Source organism: Chiroxiphia lanceolata, chromosome 5, assembly GCF_009829145.1.
Source record: "Chiroxiphia lanceolata isolate bChiLan1 chromosome 5, bChiLan1.pri, whole genome shotgun sequence".
Classification (NCBI taxonomy): Eukaryota; Metazoa; Chordata; class Aves; order Passeriformes; family Pipridae; genus Chiroxiphia; species Chiroxiphia lanceolata.
This window is the reverse complement of record NC_045641.1, coordinates 33,214,307-33,234,601: the sequence shown is the minus strand read 5'-3', so window position 1 is coordinate 33,234,601 and position 20,295 is coordinate 33,214,307. Positions and strand designations below refer to the sequence as shown.

At 37.1% G+C, this 20,295-nt stretch overlaps 1 protein-coding gene across 7 annotated transcripts in view; it reads right to left on the bottom strand.

Moving 5' to 3' along the window:
- USP15 (ubiquitin specific peptidase 15) overlaps positions 1–20,295 on the bottom strand; it is a 62,781-nt gene that overhangs the window by 9,699 nt on the left and 32,787 nt on the right. For 4 of the 7 annotated variants that reach the window (XR_004357416.1, XM_032689577.1, XM_032689579.1 and 1 more), the window contains 5 exons: positions 16,743–16,826; positions 10,101–10,245; positions 1,220–1,393; positions 943–1,101; positions 72–296 (listed from right to left, as the gene is read on the bottom strand). Coding sequence is in view for 6 of the 7 variants with exons in the window: in XM_032689577.1 (XP_032545468.1) it covers positions 72–296; positions 943–1,101; positions 1,220–1,393; positions 10,101–10,245; positions 16,743–16,826 (787 nt within the window). In the remaining variant the exon portion in view is untranslated. Of the gene's footprint in view, positions 1–71; positions 297–942; positions 1,102–1,219; positions 1,394–1,613; positions 1,633–10,100; positions 10,246–15,606; positions 15,966–16,742; positions 16,827–20,295 lie in introns of those variants that run through there. The other 3 variants (XM_032689578.1, XM_032689582.1, XM_032689583.1) reach the window with 3 other exon arrangements.

The window sequence follows — 20,295 nt, the reverse complement described above, 5'->3', positions numbered from 1 at the left end:
GTAAAGGAACTCGTGGTTCACTGCTAATGTCACATGAATCAGGGTGTTACTATATGAATTAAGGCACTTACCTGCATAGGCTTTGCCAGTGGATCCATTCTAACTAAATAAACTTCCAGAGTGCGTTCTTTTTTCATGGGTAATGGAAGTGTCAAGTAACAAAAGGGATCAAAGGTTACAGATATCTTAGCACATTCAGGACAAACTAGGGTGGATTTAAAAAGGCCATGGAATATATCTACAATGATGGAATCATTTCTCTTTAAATGGTTTTCCCAGGCTTCTTCAGCAACCACCTGTAAGTAAAGTGTGATCTGGGTTACGACAAAGTAGTAGTGAGAATTATCAGTAAAAGTACTTGATAGACAACTTTCAGTAACCACCTAAACATAGAAATCTCACTCCCAATGACCTTGTAAGGTATGTTACTACTATCAGGATCACAGGTTAAAAGAGGTATGCTTTTCCTATGAAAGAGATTCTGTCAGTGGTATTACATAGCCTCTGAGAGAGACTTCCAAATGACTTGGGGAAAGACAAAAGCAAATGAAACTAAAAATTCCACATGAATTAACTAATAATGAAAGAACAGTTTCCCTAAAGTAAGAGTACTGGAGAGAGACAGAATTCTGCATAGATATAAGAATAAAAGAACAACAGAATGAAAATTGTTTTTCTAATTGAACTTAGCACTGAATTGAAAAACAAGTCTGAATGAAGTCTTAAAAAAGCCACATCATCCTCCCACCCCCCCCAGTTATCTTACAAATAAACAGAAATTTACACATGTTCTCGAACAAACTCCCTATTTTATGGTCTTATTTTCTGAAATCTCTCCCAGAAAAACACCCCACATGATCAGTGTCCCAACGTTTCAGTGCACAATCATGTAGAACATACAGCCTTGACTAAAATTAAGATGATCAACACCAAAAACCCTACCTTGTCTGGTCTCCCATCTGCATCCTTTAACTGAATGTAAGGCTTTTTCCTAATTCTATTCAAATCCTCATGTAATCCATCCAAGAGAAAAGCCAGTAGCTCTTGACAATCTTGTTGCTGATAACCAGAGAACTGTGGTGCAAACCTTCCCACTTGTGTCTAAAAATTAAATACAAATACTTCCAGTACCTTTGTTGTAAGAAAAAATATGTTTTGTATACTTAAAAGTACAACCCCAAAATTGACAATGTACATTCAGTTTAAATTCCCTACTGACCTTAAATGCTCTTGGGGTAACGTAGCTGTATTTTCCTGACCACATTTGCTTGATAAGCTCGGCATAAGATTTTGCTATTTCACCTCGCATTCCTAAAGGATTGTCAAAATTCAGCTCTTCTTGGTATTTATCATTGAGGAAGTACTCTGTAAGAGGAGGTGTGTTGCTCAGACACTGCAAATAGAAATACAGACTCTTTAGAACAGTGATTTGAATTAGTTCTAAACAAAGAACGTTTGAATTTTGTTAAGGCAGCCATGATTAAACTGTAATGTCTAGTGCCTGCAAGGAAGGGGAGAAAAAACCCTAATCAATCTTTTCCAGAAACAAATAATGGTTTTAAACTAAGACTGGTTGCAACTTATGCAAAGGTAATACTTGTCAAAAGATTTACCTCAAAATTTATTAAACATAGGAGTCCAGTCAACCACACCATGACAGCACAGTTGGTATCAAGATTTAAAACAAAAGAAGGTAGTTCTTGAGACATGACTGGTAGCTTTATAAGAGTCCTTGCTGAAAGTTGTTAAGAGATGCACAAAGATGAAACTGCATAGGTGCTTGGAAGAGACAGTCAACAGGGCTTACTAATTCAAATTATACCACATTTCAACAAACAGGTGAAAAGAGGATTTTTTTTTGGCGGGGTGGGAGGTGAAAGAAGGGAAGGTGAGGATGCTTGCCCTATTCCTTTTCTTCTATGGCTATGCCTATGGCTATGGGCTAGTCTTTGAATTAGAAATGGTGCAGACCTTCCTATGCTCTTTTAAATTTTGTAATGCTGTTTAGAGCTGAAATTAGTTCAAGGAAGTCAAGGACCTTGTTTTAAATAGAGCTAATCACTTATCCTCTGTACCAGTTTGTCTCTTCTGCCAGCACTTGGAGATAGCAGGATGTAACCACTGAAGTATGATTTACAATTTCAGGAAACCACTTTGAATTTTTGTGCACTACTCTTCACACTCCTTTCAACACAAACTTTTCCATCACTCAGAAATGATCCCCATGCCATGCCTTAGCATATATATTTAGCAAAGGCTCTTCATTAAATATTATAAGCTTTTCTGCATTCTTTCCTGGATCAAAGATTCCAAGAAAGGTAAAATATTTCATCAATCTCATCTGCCTCTCTGTAAACAAGGGGAAAACAAAAAATTTTAGCTTCACATACTCTACAAAGCTACTGCATACGTACAACAATCAGATTGGAAGAATTACTACTTTTTTGAGTGGGGCAAAAAAAGTTATTCCTATGTCTGCCAATCATACCTGTGAAATGTTACACAGCAAAACCAGTCAAATGATGTAGAGAGTCGAGTTTCATGCCTATATTGAACTCCTTTCTTTCTCTTCCTCCTCACCTAAAGTTTTCATGAGCTGTCAACACTGCAAAAAATTCCTGGTATTACAGGTGCTTTTGGACACCGAGGGTTGAAGAAAGCTTTTTTTTCACTTGCTACACAGCAAAGAGCTTTTATTGCTAGTAGTGGTGATCCCAAGCACCCCTACCTCACAGATCTGTATTGTCAGTTCTAAACTAACCCATGAAGCTATGAGGAGAAATGCTTGGTCTCTCAAATCCATACATAAGTGGTTAGAATTTTCAAAACATTATCTTCAGCATCAACCTAAATGCATGGAGGGACTATCAAGTATCACCAGATGACCATCTGGTGATGGTCATCAAAACTGTCTACAAATAAAACTACACTTCAGGTAAAATTGCATGTTCAATTTGAGCAATGCAATAAATCCTACTGCCCAAAGAAGTCCTGCCCCTTCTCTGCTGATTCTCATCTGACTGCACAAGAAAAGTTCATCTCACTATTTTTTTCTCCTCCTTTGTCTTCTGGATTATTTTGGGGCTGGTTTAGGAGACGAAATCAGTTCTACTGATCAGCTTAGTGTGAGAAATGTCCAACATAAGGAAGTAAATAATGCAAAACCAGTATATTTTTCTATAGATTCTTAGTCACTACACAATGTGCTGAGAGTGTATTTTTCACCAAAAAACTAATTCATCTTTTTCTAGTTTTCACCAGATAAACTGGTTTTGTCACTTTCTCAGAATATTAATTAATATTTGTACGTCTATGTCAGGAAGATTTTTACAGATAATTTCCCTTTTTCCTGTAACAATTTCCACATGACAACATAAGATAACACTGATAGTAGTTCTGGAGTGGCTACTTGAACACAGGAATTTCTGAGATACAAACCTGATGTATTTTCTAAACTATCAGATACCACAACTTTTAGAAGTGTAGCTGCTAAAGGAACTAATAGAGTTGGCCACACACCCACCCATCTTTTCAGCCTAACTGACAAAGCTAAATGATTACAAACATGTTTACTTCATGAAAAGGTTGACAACAGAGAATTACTTAAGAAGGTGATTAAAGTCATAGGAAAAAGAGCATCCAGAAACCAATCTGAAAGGAAGCCTCCATTCTTATTTTGTCACCATGTGATATGTTGTAGTTTACCAAGGAAGCCTTATGGAAAGCATCAATTTAAACCCCACCCCTACCCAACCAAACAAAAAAAACCCCAAACCAAAAGACATTAGAACCAAGACCATCTACTAGACAGCAAAGTCATCAGATTTAGTGCCCTATTCAATCTAGTAGCTTGGGGTTTTTTGTTTGTTTCAAAACACAGACATAAGTAAACTAACAGTATATCAACAGATGAAGAATAACAGTAAGCAAAAAGGCAAATCAAATATGGTAAAACTATGGAAAACTGTGAACTAAAGAGGTAACAGAATGGCACTTCATTTCAGGTACTGCAGTCTCCACAAGTTTTCTTTAACCAACTAAATGTCTATCAAGTTCTCAGTCTCTGAACCCAAACTGGTCATTCAATGAAAAGATCATGGGAAATATGGGACAGAATGTAAAAACTCCAAGACCAATTATGAGACAAACCACAGGAGAGAGTATCAGTCTTCAGCACAAAAAAGATTAACACAGAAATTATAGTTCCATGTTATATATTAGTAATTTTAAAAAAGCTATTAGGATGCACAGGAAAATGAACAATAAATAATCGTTATTTTTAGTGCCATATATATAAAAACACACATATACATACATCTCAATGCTGTAGTCTCATTGGAATACTGTAATTCCAGTGCTAGACTATGATCATGTTAGCAGGTCTATCTGTCCTATGAAACCTTCATAGAGGGGGAAATACACTTTTCTAAATACCTGTAATTTAAGTATGGGATAATTCTGAAATAAGAGTTTGCAAGGACAGAATTGATAAAAAGAAAAAAAAATTAATGAAGAAAGAGGGCCACCAAGACAGGCAATGGCCTAGAAGCATTTGTCCTGTGGGAAAAGGCTGAACCATCAGGGCCTCTTCAGCCTGCAGAAAAGACTGTTTCAGGGACACTCAAGAGCAGCCTTCTCGTACCCAGAGGGAAGTTAAGGAGAAGATGGAACCAGGCTCTTCATGGTGGTACATAGTAGGAGGAAACTAAACAACGGGCATCAGTTGAAACATGAGAGGTTAAGAATATAAGGAAAAAAGTTTTCACTCTAAGAACAGTTAAGCAGTGGAGCTGAGAGGCTCTACCTTCTTGGAGGTTTTCAAGATCTAACTGGATAAAGCCCTGGGCAACCTGTTCTGACCTCAGAGCCAACCTTCCTTTGAGTAGGAGGTTGCATCAGAAACCTCCTGAAGTTCCACGAATCATCCTATAATCCTAAGGGAACAAGGAAACATTTCTTCATATCCCATACATAATATTATATAATAATGACAAAAATAAAATTCCAAAGTAAAGAAAAAATCACTACCTATCATGCCAGTGAACTAGGGAAATTAGAAGGAGACACTAAGATCATGAAATTGAGCTAAAAATTGAATATTCCTCTAAGTATCCTGGTTCTTCAGCTTCAGGTGCTACTTAATAAAAATTTTAGGAAAGGGACAATGAAATTTCAGATTTCAGCCTTCTAATAAAAGCCCAAGAGCTGATGAACTGAAAGAAAGACCCAAGTTACAGGATAAAAAGTGATTTACTTTACACGTGCCTATCCTACTTTTGTCCGTTTGGTATCAGACATGGAAAAAAGTGCTCAGTTAATACATTCCTTAATCAAAACTCCATATGCCTATGACTGCAACAGAGCACCAAAAACTTAATCAGTTCAGGTATCGGTGAAAGATGCTATCTTTGGTCCAGATAAACTTACAGCCATAAGTAGCTGTAGAGGGAATGTTAATCAGCTTTCTGAAGAAATAAAACTGCTGAAATACCACATTGCAAAGCTCTTAACAGCTGCTATTCAGAAGTCAAGTCATAATCACACTGACTGAAAAAAAGATAAAAACAAAATGTTGGAAAAAGAGACTATTTTTAAGAAAAACATTTACTTTTTTCTCCTACTTTTGAATTACAAAAGGAAAATTTTTGGACTCTCGGGTTTTCACTGCAAAAGAAAAAAAAATTTTTACAGAGCTCTAATCTCCAGTATCCCACCAAAATAGCACAGTAATACTTCAAAAACATCCACAGGGGGCAGCACAACAATGCCTAATGAAACTCATTTTAGTGATTTTTTTTTTTTTTTAGGTCTAGAATATAGTTATGTACATGCACAATGTGAATGAAACTTCTACTTGCCAAATACTTTTTTTTTTGCTTGATATGGGTTCAAGCATTCATAATTACATATTTTCATAAAGTCCAGAAGCTCCCTTTTGTCTTTCCTGTTTTATCTCACACTCAGATCTGCAAAAGCAGACATTTAGGCTTTATTAATAAAAATCAAGCCTTAGATGTTAGCACTGAAGTAAAATAAAATTAGATATATGGAATAATACCCCCCTCAAAAAATCTACACAAAAGTTCCAATACAACCAAAATATTGAATTATTGCTTTTTTTAAAATAAGGAACAGTAAGAAAAGAACAGCAGTTGGAAAAAATACAGTAGTATCTTAACCTTTTTGGCCTTACTCCTAATCAGCTTGCAGCTGTTTGTGTTACCACAGAAGATCTTGCCCATTTCTTCATCATCTCTCCCTCAGTTGTCCTGAGCTTTCTAACACTGAAAGCCCTTACTTGGAAGGGCAAAGATCTCTTTACAGTAATCACTTAGATAAAGGGGTAAGCTAACCTTACCTGTAGATTGAAGAACTATTAAAGAACTTGAAACAAAATTTAAGACACTGCCAGGATTACTACATTTCTACCTAGTATGGTTACAGGGCAAGAACCTTCAGGCAAGTTTGTCAGACTTGGGAGGTCACACTGTGTAAGGAACTGCCCCTCTTCCTCAAGGAACACTGATAACAGTTCTGATGTAAACCACCTTCACTGTACATGAGAGAAGACCAACGAGCAGCTGTCTGAGAAATGCAGTAGTTTCTGAAGCAGAAACGGCTCTTATGTGAACATTCAGTGCCCTGAATGCTCTTTGGAAAGGACAGAGATCTGAGAAAAGTAGCGATCAGCTGGAAAGTGGATAAACTAAACTTTGCTTCAGTTGCAGGAAGCTATATTGATTATACCCAGCACCAAATGAATGGAAGAGATCAAAGCAGAGCTTTGGGAACATTGATGGAATTGAAACTATTTCAGAGTCCAATACTCTACAGTAAACTATTTTGTTTAAAGAAAACAGATTTATCCTGACAGACAATCCTGTGTTGGCATAACTGTGAAGGGATAACCTGTGGGAAGATGGCTGGGGGTAAAAATTAAAGGAAACTGAGAAGTTACATTCACATCCTAACAGAAGTTATAACAGCATGGAAATCATAGGGTAAAATGCAGCAGCTCCTTCCCGGATGGAATGCAGTTGGCATGCTCCATTAATGATACCCCCCACAACAGTAAGGCAACACAATCCTTACTGGAGGGTGGAACAGTGAGCAGAGTGGAGTGGAGACAGCCAGGCTCTGTAGAAATCTTTGCAGGGAGGGGAACTGGATGGTACTTTGCAGCTGATAAAACCACATAGCACCTGTCAATCAAGGGAGATAGGAGATGTCCTCTCCTCGGATGAACTTGGTTCATTAAAGCCTAATTGTAATATTAGTGTACATCTCCATCCTGCAGTTACCTGCCTCCAAGGTACAACCACCCTGCACTGGGCAAGCACTCTCTATTTTTTTGACTGTATCTTTAAAAGCGAAGTGAGGGAAGGCTGAATAGCCCCAGATCTCTCTCTCTTCATGTAGGTCAGATGCTGAAATCCTTGATCACCTTTGTGGCCTCTCACTGGATTCCAGTATAACCCTATCTCTCTGTGGAGTCCAGAAGTGAACCTAGAACTCTGGGTGTGTCTCTCCGGCGCTGAGTGAAGGGGAAGGATCACCTCTCAGCCTGCTGGCAATACTCTTCTCAATCCAGCTCAGGATGCTGCTGGCTGCCTTGGCCACAGGAATACTCTGCTGGCTCATGTTCAACTTTCTGTCCAGCAGGACCCTGGGTGCTTCTCTGCCGAGTTGTTTCCCATTCAGTCTAACCCCCTACCCTAGTTTGTATTGCTGCCTGAAAAAAGACAGTAGTGGCAAGAGTAAGAATGCAGTCTGCGAGACCTTAGTGTGCTAAGAATACATCACACTTTCTCTAAAAGGCACTTCTATAGATTTCTTAGATAACATTAAACTCACAGTAGGTGAAACTGAAAGATACTTCACATTTCCCTGCTAAGAAGGCTGCCAAATAATGCATTCAAAAAACACACCTTCAAAGACATATTAAAGGTACCAAGCCAAATTAAAAGCTGCACTGCTCAATACACCTAATTTTCTTACTCAGAGCACTGTCTTGTGAGTCAGCAAAATTCTATTTATTAATTTATGCTACAGTTTCTCAGAACTTATTTGAACATTTGATTCTCTAGATATAACTGAAAAGCAATGAAGTCAAAGCTGATATAATCTAAAATACCGACCTCAGAATTAAATCCTTTTAAGACAGTAGGATATTGATGTTACCTGTAACAAGTTTGTTTCACTGTATAACATTCCTAAAGGCAATAACCCATGCCTAGAATTCTCATCGAAAAGCTTACTTTTGAATCTACATATATGCAAATTCATGCATACCAATTTAACAAAACTTTGCATAAGAATATTTTTTGAATTCAACTTCTAAAAGATAATTCTGGTTGACACACTAGACAAAACCATATTTTTTCTTTACAATAGCATAGTGACACAATACAGTAATCAAAGGACAGTACATATAGCATTTTTATTTAGAACGGACACTGCAAAATGTGTGTCCTTTCCCCTTTCAGTTTACCCATCTTTTGTGTAATACAATAAAAAGAAAATTAATTATTTCATGCACTGTTCAATTTCTCTTCAAATATCCTCATGAAAACATTTTTAGAAACAAGAATAAATTCAATTTTATGGATGCCTTATGTCAATAAGTATGGAATAACCCTATATATCACTAACAGGCTGGGGACTGACTGGCTAGAAAGCAGCTTTGCATTATATGACCCATATATGACCCTTTGCATTGTTTTCTGTGTAAATGTGATCCAGCTGTTCCCCCCCCCCCCAGAAAGGTGTCCAGGTGCAAGGTGGGTTGTATTAGCAGCTGTAGTCAGATGCAACTGGAAGCAAGTCTTCCTCTCTATTTGGAACTTGAGAGACTGCTGCTGGAGCACTATCCTGTTTAGGGCTCCCCAGTGTAAGAAAGAGCAGAGGAGGGTCACCCACAGAGGAGGGTCAGGGGGCAGGAGAACAATACACAAGGAAAGGCTGAGAGCTGTATGCATTAGTTCAACCCTGAGGAAGTCAAGACTAAGGGGAAAGCTCATGGCTCTCTGCAGCTACCTAAGGCTACAGAGGAGTAGAGCCAAATTATTCACTGATTCTCAACACAAAGAAGGGACAGAAAAATCTACACAGACTATGAAACTCTGAAATATTTCTTCTTTTGAACAAACTTCAATAACTTCATAAACTTAGCTTACAAAGCACCTGAAATTTCTTTTTTACCTGAACAGTCTAAAGAATGAATGCGACATTTGCCTTTTTGTTTGTTTTTGGTTTTGTTTTTTTTTTTTAATTTTGCCCAAAGAAATCACAAACATAAGCAGTAACCCTTGTGATGACAAAGCAGGATAACAACTTTGAAGAATGCTTAGTTAAGATCTACTGTTTTTACAGTCGGCAGGAAAATACGTGAACGAGAACTTAAATACGCTTTACAATTTTTTGACATGACTGCTCTGATGACGAAATATGAGTTCCAGAACCGAACAAAACCAAATTAAACACTGGTTTAACTATTCTACAACTTCAGCTTCCATTTAAAATTAAAACACTAAGGATTTTTTTATCTTGGTAGAGTAATAGTAGGTATACTACTATTTCTTTTGCATTCACAGCAGAGAAACAAGCTATCACATTCCTCTAAAATATCTCATCCATGAAATAGCAGCTCTTCAAAGAGGAAAGGTTAAAGGAAAATATTTTCTAGGGTTCCTGCATGTTAACCTGTGCACTAAAAGTACATAATGAGTCAGAAATAAAGGCCCAATAACGCACTTTCTGACACTTTTTTTGGCACTACGATCACTACCCAAGTGCATCTCAAAAGGAAAAGGTATTTTTTGTGACAGACATGCATGGCAATCCTTACGAAAAGTAAAGAATCCCACTTAAGGGTTCACTCATGTAGAATGCTGGTCAAACATCTTTTTGACATTGATCACTATGAATGCAGTTATATAAATCAACTTTTACAGTATACCAATATAGAAGTATTATTTCCTCACTTTTAATCCTATGCTGCTACTTAACAGATCTCTTTCTACTATTTTTCTAACACGGCAAAACATAACATATTAGTTTCCAAGTAATAAGACTAGCTGATTTTATTTTAAAGTACATACCTGAATTGCTGAATTCATGAAACATGTATTCCCCAAGTTACTCAGGCCACACAGGCCTGGCTGTTCATTGTGTCTTCCTGGCTCTGAATAATCATAATTCTTATAAGCAGTATATGATGGGAGACAATAGTTTGAATTTTTCACACTGTAAGAAAATAAGACATCTTTCACAATGTAAACATGTACTCTATAGTACTTTAAACATACAAGTACTTAAAATTATTAAAAATGTTAAACTAACTTCTGCGAACAAGAAAGGATTTAAAAGACTTACTAATTTCAATTTAAAAGTCACCTGTGCAAACAACCAAAATCAAATGTACTGCAGTAGCTGCAATTATTACATCCCTACCCCTTTTTTATAGGAGCAGCTTCACAGCTTACTCTATTCTTCATTGCTCCATCATATTTAATACACTCAGATTTTAGACACCACCAGCAGCAATCAATCATTTACGTTCCTTTTGCATCCTGCTACTGCAAGAGTGAGGTCGGTGGGAATGGGAATGCAGAGTTACAGGTGAAAGCTGAGATTTCCAAGGCCACTGTGGCATAGCTGCCTCACTGCATCAGACAATCTATTTATAGCTTCCCTGCTAGGACAGCACAATCCAGCATGCAAATGCAGAAAAGCTTTGTGAGGTAAAAGAATGCGCAAAATGCCTTGTAACAACTTCGTTATAAATCTATGCTGCATCTGTTTGGAGAAACTGGAGAAGACTGAAATAGGTAAAATTATAATATTTAAAGCATTTGTTTTCAGATGAAATATGAAAATATCAAATACAGAATGACCCTCAAAACAGTAAAGTAAGCATATCTGAGTACACTAGAAAGGCAAAGAAATCTTCTAGAGGATACTCGGCAAAATTACTGATGTTAGAAAAAAAGAACCAACTAGAAAGGTTTAACCATTTCAAGCTCTAATCATAATGCAATCTGTGTGACAGCAGCTTTGGCTAAAGTTCAGGAGAGTTTCTGCAGCCACTAAGCATCATTCACACTAGAAGCAACATGAACAAAAACCAAAATTTGAAAGTCAGTTGCTAAGACCGGTAAGGAAAAATATGCAATGCAAGGAATCAATCCTGATAAATAATTGAGATTTGTAATTGCAAAAGTCTGAGGATCCACATGGCACAATTGTTATACTCCAGCCATTACTCCCGAATGATATCATACTCTTTACATCCAACCGAATTCCAACTGTCCTCTCAGTGCACAATTATTCACTTTTTACAACTATTGGTTTGTTTTAAATTATTGAAAATTTCAAAGAGAAGTGGAAAAAAATTTCTCACTCATACAATGGCCTTTAAAATTTGTTTAGTTTATAGCTCCACTGTCCATAAAGCTGCTGTTCTCAAACTTTTACATTTGCTAATTTCTTTGTAATACATGACTTTCATATAAGTCCTTCCCTTTTCTGTACACATGCATTTTCTCTGCTCTCTGGCTTACCCCCAAACCAGCTAAGTGGCATTGTATTTATTAGTCATTCTCAATGAAAAAAACACTGTAAAGGTAGTTTTGCCCATTCAGTTTAATTCTAACTTAAATGCTTAAACTTACTTTAACAAAAGATACTCTTTAAACTCCTTCAAGCTTGCTTCTGTGTTCACCCCTCCTCTTATCATTAATCCCTCAGGCGTTCACCCACGCCTGAGAATCTCCAGGGAAAATTACCTTCCATCTCCCTTTGCAGCTGCAGTCCACCTACTGCAGTCAACTCCAATTCCCTTAAGCTGGCAAGCCTTAGTTCCCCCAGGAAGCAAAACCAGAAGCCTGCCCCTGGTGCTAATGCAACCTCCACAATATAATCAACCCCTGACCCAGCTCAACGGTGCATAGCAGTAACAGAAACGCACGCACACAAGGTACACAACAAGCTACTTTCAGCCCTGCTTCCTTCCTACTGCTTTCCTTACCTAACTCAAAGATTACACTTTTCACATGGTTAACAAAAGAGAAATCTCTTTAAAAAATTTAGGAGTGGTAGGGGTAATAAACAGATTTAACTTAATTCTCCTAGGGATTTTCATTCCCCTTTGTTTTGCTTCTCTGCAGCTTTCCCCTTTCACATTTGGAGGGACACTAGGAAGCTAGGAAATCCAATTGGTATTTTTTGGCTATAGTGTAGTCATGTAAAAGATTTTCTCAAGTTAGCTGAGTACCACGATGACAATTCAGTTTAAGACAATTGCAATGCAGACAGATGCAGTGTTTGCTTGCTCTAAGGGACAAATAGGCAGTTTACTTCTCAAAATGGAAAGACACTTCTGACCACTTTCATCTTCTGTACTGGCCCACAGAAATACATTTGAGGGGGTTAGTGAATAAGGTTACCGCTCATCCTGTAAATCAGGTCTATTAATGTATTTTTCTTTTGTGGTTCTAGGATATTTTATCAAAACATGTCCTACGAAACACAGTGCTTACTATATGCACGAGACTAGGAGACGTCTCTTTACAGCTTTAGCAGTCTGTGAACTTAATTTGTTCTGGAACAATTATTTTTATTTAAATTACGTTGTTGCTCTGCTTTTTATGCTTTTGGGACTGGATGAAAAATAAAGTATTATTAACACTCAGCAGTAAATGGCTAACAATGGAAAGCAAGTAAAGATGCAAAGTAAGTCTACACAAACCATTCAAACAGAAATACCCTAGAAAAAGTAACTTGTGATAATAGTGTGTCCCCAGGCCTCCATCTGCTTTTCCCGTAAAACCTTCCTACCTTTAATGAAGAAACAATGCATGGAAAAGCAGAGGCGTAGTATCAAAATGGGCTGGTCAAGTAAGGGCAATAACAGAAAGAAAACTCTGATGCCTCTCAGAAGAAACTGCTGCTCAAAAACAAGGCAAGACTTGAAAACATGAAACCATCTTCAGACCCTTGAACAACTAGGGTTCTTGAAATGGTAAAAGTGGTAAAAGGAAGTTTCCAAATAAGATTTTATTATCTATACATTTATAAATTTTGAATTGCATGTGCTGTATCTGAAATGACTTATGTGTATTGTCTGTATCCTGCCTTTAAACATCAAAGCAGCTTTCAGATGATGCTGATGAACACAGAGCACTCTTTGTGCAACTGGTGTTCTGGGAAGTGTGGATTTTGAACAGAGAAGGTTGTAAAAGCATCACCGCTTTGAAAGGACACAGTTTGACAGTGGAGTGCCATGTACCAACAAGAGGTGCTGCAAATGAATTTGAGTTGCAAGAACGAGCCCAGAAAATGAAATGTTTGGAAGACTTACTGTCCTCCATAATATTACAACCACTGCCAAAGTGTTTTTGTGACCAGCCACTTTAAGAAACCTGTTACAAAGTTCCCTCAGATTTTAGAGATACCCGTAGCAGCAGGAGAGGTCCAAAGACCACTACTTTGTTATTGTTTATTATCATTGTCTGGAGAGCAAAAGATAACATTATAATCTATTTAAGTTAAAAAGAAAAAAAAATGCCCTCATAATATTTGGTTATGTGTCAGGTATAACACGAGTACAACACAAGAAACTGTTTCTGCAGGTGATGTATATAACACTTGTACTTCTAGAAATAGGCATGTTGAAATATGCCAAGCATGCAAAAAAGCTGCCAGCTGTCCATCTTGACAGGCTGACACTACTAAATGATGGAATCAAGTAATTCTAGGAACTTAAACAATGATTACAAATAAAGGAAAAGGAACAACTTTCCACTTAATTGCCCAAGCAAAATCCCTGTTAAAGAGTTTTTAATCCCCACTCCATGTAATTTAGGAAACATCATATCTGAGATTGCTTTATTAACAGCAACAAACAGAAATTTCAGTAAGACCTAAATTGTATGTGTCTCTCCCTGCTCTTCTGAATCCACTAACACATATAATGCTAATCCTCCTATGTTATTCTTTCAACAAGATAAACTGTAAAGGCAAAAGAACATCAGTGATCAATTATTTGGAATCCTCCATTCCATCAAACCCAAACACACATTCACAGAAATGAAGGCTTTGGACTAGATAAAGTTTGCACCAACTATTTCTATTATTTAACATATGACTAGCTCAACATACAATTAAATATCTACCAATTAGAGGCTTACTCTTACACAGAACACTTCCTGGATTAGACAAGTATTACAGAAATGTGTACCATATAAAGAAACCTGATACTTAAATATACACAAGTTGTTGTTTGCTTTTTCTGCCTTACAAATCAGCTTTGTGAGCTACAATTATCTTCAAAACAAATGCTGGAATTTCTTTTAGAGTCACAGCATCTCATGGGCATATGGAGGTGCCAACAGACCCTGGAAAGCCACAAATGTACAGTTTTTCACTACTGTACTAAAGACAACATGCAATATAAGAGACAGTAAGGCAGAAACATGAAAATAAATTCCAGGCAAACCTGACATTAATTAGTTAATTAGGAAAGTGATGAAGATAGTATTAATTAATGAAAAATAAGTGCTTTCTTAGACAGGAAGATGTTTGTGAGAAGAACAGAACATAGAAGCAAATGATCTTAACCCAGAATGATAGAATACAATTAAATAGAGATGTATCTTTCCATTTACCTTTTGAAGCCAAAAATTCTTAATGTAACAGTGTGTACTTTAAAGTACAAAGTTTATAAATGTATATGACTTCATATGACTGAACTTGTATTCTGACAGAAGTGCTGCTAAAGATTCTTCTGAATTATATCTTGTATTGTATTATTAATTTGTGATTTTTAAAGTATTTCTTTTAAACTCATCATAATTGGATTACTACATTGTAAGGAAAACCATATACTTCTGCACTGAATATCAGTCTTACCTAACATCCAGATGTACTGTGTTTTGATATATAAGAGAAAAATGGCTAGTATTTCCTAACACTACAGAGTCCACATACCTATTAGTGGATTTACAAATGTTTAAGTTGCAGTTAAGGCACTTGAAAGGACCAATTCCTTATCAAATCTGAATTTTATATTACTTCCTTGTACATGTATTTCTGTTGAAAATCATAAAATAAAAAAAAACGCAACCAAAAAAAATCCAACAAAACCCCTCTCGCAAAAAAAAAAACCACACCAAAAAAAACCCCAAAGCAAATAAACCAAAAAACCCCAGAACTTTTCCTTAAGTTCTAAAAGCTCATATTTTGGCTCCAAAATAAATCAAGAAATAAAATTAAAATCAGGTAATGCAAGTGAACAAACTATCTTTAAAAGCTGCAAGAATTGGCAACAGGTTTTCTAAGTGCTTTCTAAAAATAACTACAGGATCACTAGCAAGAAGCTAACATTGAAAAAGGAAACAAAAACCAAAACTTTAAAAAAAATTAAGAAAGCCTTGATGGCTTTATTTAAAATGACTGCTCCCTAGGAAAAAGTAGCTGTTAAGTTTTGGTTTTGGCACTACAATTGCCTTTTGCTTAAGCACTGGGGGAAGGAGAGGTTAGTTCTCAGCTGGAGACTCAGCTCTGATCAAGTAACTTTTCACACAATCATAGATACAATATTCTTTTTATTTACTACACAGTCACACATGGAGTACAAAAGACTGCAGTTAAATACATGGATTTCAACTGTTCAACAGTGAGAGTTGGGGCTACTCGCAATTGGTAGAAGCACAAGTGACACTTCACCCCTTAGGAAAAATCACTTCTGATAAGTGCAGTATTTAACTGGAAAATATTGTATAAGATATTTAATACTTATGTCACCTTTTTAATATTTAACATCTTCATGTTTGATCACAAAATGCATGTTTGGAAAAATATTAAAAATTTGAATGAATTGTAAGAATAGGGCTCTTCAACTTCCCCCAGCTTGCATTAAAGACGAGTGCTCTCTGGTTTCAAGCATTTGAAAGATGCTCCATTATCTGTTAAAGTGAAATAATTCCATGTTTTTCTATATTCACCAACTTTTTTTACAGTTGTGTACAACAAAAAACCACAAAACCCCCAAAATTACACACGAAGTTGGCCACTGGAATATGAAAGCTCTTCTTTTAGAGTTTTATTACATTCTTTATTAAACTTCTAATTTGGAATATAAAGGAGAAAACCCATAAAAGTGAGAAGCTTTTTACTAAGTTTTTGCTCACTGTAATATTCAAGCACACAGACTCATCTCTTTCAAATCTTCCTGCACTAAGAAACAGAAGTTAGGTTGCTGGCTACATTACATCTAAAACACTTCAGCTGCCGTGATTTCAAATCCATGTGTGATGTCACATATGCTCCTCTCATACCTTAGGAGCAGTAAGTATGGGAAAACCTGACCACCATAAATATAAGCAGTTTATACTTTTTTGTTGTCCATTTAAATTCAGACAGGGTAATAATAACAACAACAATGTATTTCTAGAATGATAAACTCTAAATGAAGTATTTACACATTTTCTTACGATGCTCAACATTCCTTTTAGTGTCTTCCCTACTGAAGACTAAGAGTTATAAACATCTTTAATGCTGTTTCATTTCCTGGTATCAGTTTTACAATACCTATACTATGAAATAGTGACCAATAACAATTCACAAGCCAAACATTGCAAAGCAATTCAAAATCCTTAAGCTAGGAGCTATAAAACATCAAACTTTGTTTATGTCACACCAGGGTGATTAAATTAAATAATGTTTTAAGGTATTTTGCTTACTTTCTGTTGTTCATGTTGTTATAATTATTTGATAGAGATGGAGAAATCTTTGGTAAAGTTGAAAAATTGGATGCACCTGGGGACCTTTAAAAATATGAAAATGATAAATTAGACAAAAATGCTGAGATACTAAAAACTATGAAAGAAAGATAATAAATGAACAAAGCATATAAACAAGTATGGAAAAGAAATACTTTTCAAAAAGTGGGCAAAGCACTAAAAATACCAAGGACACGCAGCCTTCAGAATCCATCCTTTAAAACACGAAATACTTCACAGTACTTTACACTTTCATAACTTGTTGAAGAAATAGAGCTAGTAAAAAGCAAAAGAAATCACAGGCCACTATGCTAAAAAAATACTTTTCAGTTTATAGTATGACTGCAGGTATTTCGATTTTCTAAAACCTAAAATGTTAAGTTTCTAACATGGAAATTTTATTAATTTTTCATTTCAACCTAAATGGATGTTGAGATGAGATACAAAAATGATCAAGATACATATTTCAAGGTTAGCTTAACAGCAGTATGAAACCATTTAATTAAAGTTGGCTCAGTAATATTAAAAAAATTTCAGGATATTATGGCCAACACTTAATAATATTTAAAAACCTTTTTTGTCAAAAGCAAAAGCATTAACATTCATCCCCATGGTTTAAGACTATTTTAAAACCCACAAGAATACTGATCATTTTCATCACAAACACCCTCTGAATGTGAAAATTAAACACAATATTTACAACTATCTTGCAGTGTATTTTTCTTTTTTTGATCAAATCTTACAGGTAACCAAGGAAAAGACTCTAAATACTCAAAAGAATTCAGGCACCTTCATGTTTTTGTAGGCCCTATGCAACTCCAAGTGATTGGAGTTCCAGCTATCATTGAAAAGCTTTGAAATACGTATCACAATAATAAGAGAAGAAATGCTGCATGCTCAGGACTTTTTAAACACCTTTCAAGAACTAAACTCTGCAAGGAGATAAACATTTTTACACAGGAAATTTTCCTGAGTACATTTTCACATTTATTTTCAATTTTCTATTGATAAACGTTTTCCAACAGAAAAGTTGCTGGGGGAGGGGAAAAATCAATCCACCTCAATCATAACAATTTGATGCCAGAGCTAGTAAGAGTTGACCAGAGCCTGGAAATGGTTTGCAGGTCAGTAGGAGTGAACCTGAAATACGGCACAAAGGAATTCCAGCCACTGCAGCCAGAAGTCACCTTTGTGGAGGGCCCAGCTTACACATCTCCATGCAAACGCACGCAGCACGGGTAAAAAACAAGGGGAGCTAGAGATGTGCACATGCCTACAGAGCAATGATCTTACTGCCATCACTGGTAATAAGTGGTGGGATGGCTACTGTGGCTGGAGTGTTGGAATGAAAGGACACAGGCTCTTTAGAAGGACAGGCAGGGGAGATGAGGAAGTGGTGTTGCCCTCTGTCAATGACCAGCTGGAGTACATGGAGCTCTTCTTGGGGATGGATGAGGACCTGACAGAGAGCTTATGTGTAAGGTTTAAAGGAAGGACAGAGACAGGTGACATTTATAGTGGGGGTCTGCTACAGGTCATCCAACCAGAAAACCTGAGGAGGTGCTTGGTGACAGCCAACATGCTGCCAGCTATGGGCAAAACTTGTTGAACAAATCTGGTGGTCTGCTACAATGGGGTTACGAGAGGTGGTGGATGAGGGAAAACTGATGTCATCTACCTGGACTTCTGCAAAGCATTTACACTGTCTCACAGGACATCCTTGTCTCTAAACTGGAGAGAAACGGATTTGACAGATGGGCTACTTGGTGGCTAAGGAACTGTCTGGATGGTCACACTCAAGGAGTTGTGGTCAACAGCTCTGTGTCCAAGTGGAGACCAGTGGTCCTCAGGGGTCAGTATTGGAACCGGTGTGGCTTAACATCTTTGTTGGTGACATGAACAGTGGTATTAGTGCACTCTCATTAAGTTTGCTGATGACACCAAGCTGAGTGATGTGGCTGACACCACTCAGTGTGTGTGAGCTGGTGGAGGGAAGGGATGCCGTCCAGAGGGATCTGGACAGGCTTGAGCGGTGGGCCTGTGCAAACCTGATGAAGTTCAACAATAACAAATGCGCAGTTCTGCACCTGGGTCAGGCAATCCCAAGCAAAAGTACAGGCTGGGCTGAGAATGAATTGAGAGCAGCCCTGAGGATAAAGAATTGGGCCTGTTGATTGATGAGAAGCTCAACATGACCCAGTAACGTGCGCTTGCAGCACAGAAAGCCAACTGCATCCTGGGCTACACCAAACAAAGTGTGACCATCAGTTCAAGATAGGTGATTCTCCCCTTCTGTAAAGCTCCTGTGACGCCCTACCTGGAGTACTGTGTTCATCTCTGGGGTCCCAACATAAGGACACAGACTTCTTGAAGTGAGTCCAGAACAGGGCCACAAGATGATAAGAGGGCTGGAGTACTTCTCTGAAGATAGGCTGAGAATGGGGGCTGTTCAGCCTGGAGAAGAGAAGGCTCCAGAGAAACTTTAGAGAAGTCTGCCAGTAGCTTAAGAGGGCTACAAGAAAGCTTGAGGGGGACTTTTTACAAGGGCACGTAGTCATCAGGCTAGGGGGAATGGCTTTAAACTGAAAGAGAGTAGTTTTTGATCAGATGTTAGGAAGAAATTCTTCCCTGTGAGGGTGGTGAGGCACTGGAACAGGTCACCTGGAGAAACTGCGGTTGCCCCATAGCTGGAAGTTTTTGAGGCCAGTTTGGACGGGGCTCTGAGTAACCTAATGTGGTCAAAGGTATTCCTGCCCATGGCAGGGGGTGGAATTAGATGATCTTTTCAGGTCCCTTCCAACCTAAACCATTCTGTGATTCTATGTATCACCATGTGAAGAACATGTTAGTTAATATTTAAAGTACTCTGATCAACATTTACAAAGCTTTCCTGCTGATTTCCTCTATCAATCTAAATCATCCACTTTGAACATTATCTTCAGAGAAGTAATATACACAGACTGTGTCCACAAGAAAGATATCAAACTGAAGTCAGTTTAACCCTCCCTAAATTCAAGAAAAAAGTTAAATTATGACATTCATACATGTAACTGTCTTAGAAACTATTTGATCTGAGTGATTTTGAACTGAAATTGAACTTTTCAAAACAAATTTGAAGCTTTTATATAATTTAAGACAAATTCAAATGCAATACAGTTTTAAATTTAAAAAACTCAAGGTCTAATTGTTGTGCAAAAAGCTAAAAGAAACCAGAATAAGCTACATAAAGGTCTGGTTTCCACCAAAATGTAAATTAATTTGTTTATGACAATCAGTAGTTTTAGTCTTTGATAGCATTTGCTATCAAATACAAAGTGCTACAGGTAAATTAGTTAGAGATCCTTGAACACCCTCTGAGATGTGCAGCCTTTCTGCTTGATGATGGCTGTTTACATTGCCAAATACTGTGTACACAGAAGAACAGAATTCATTCTTAGCTCTTGCAGTTCTTAATACATTTCAATACTTCTGGGAAAACTTCATAAGAATATTGGCAGTAACCACCCCCCATCAT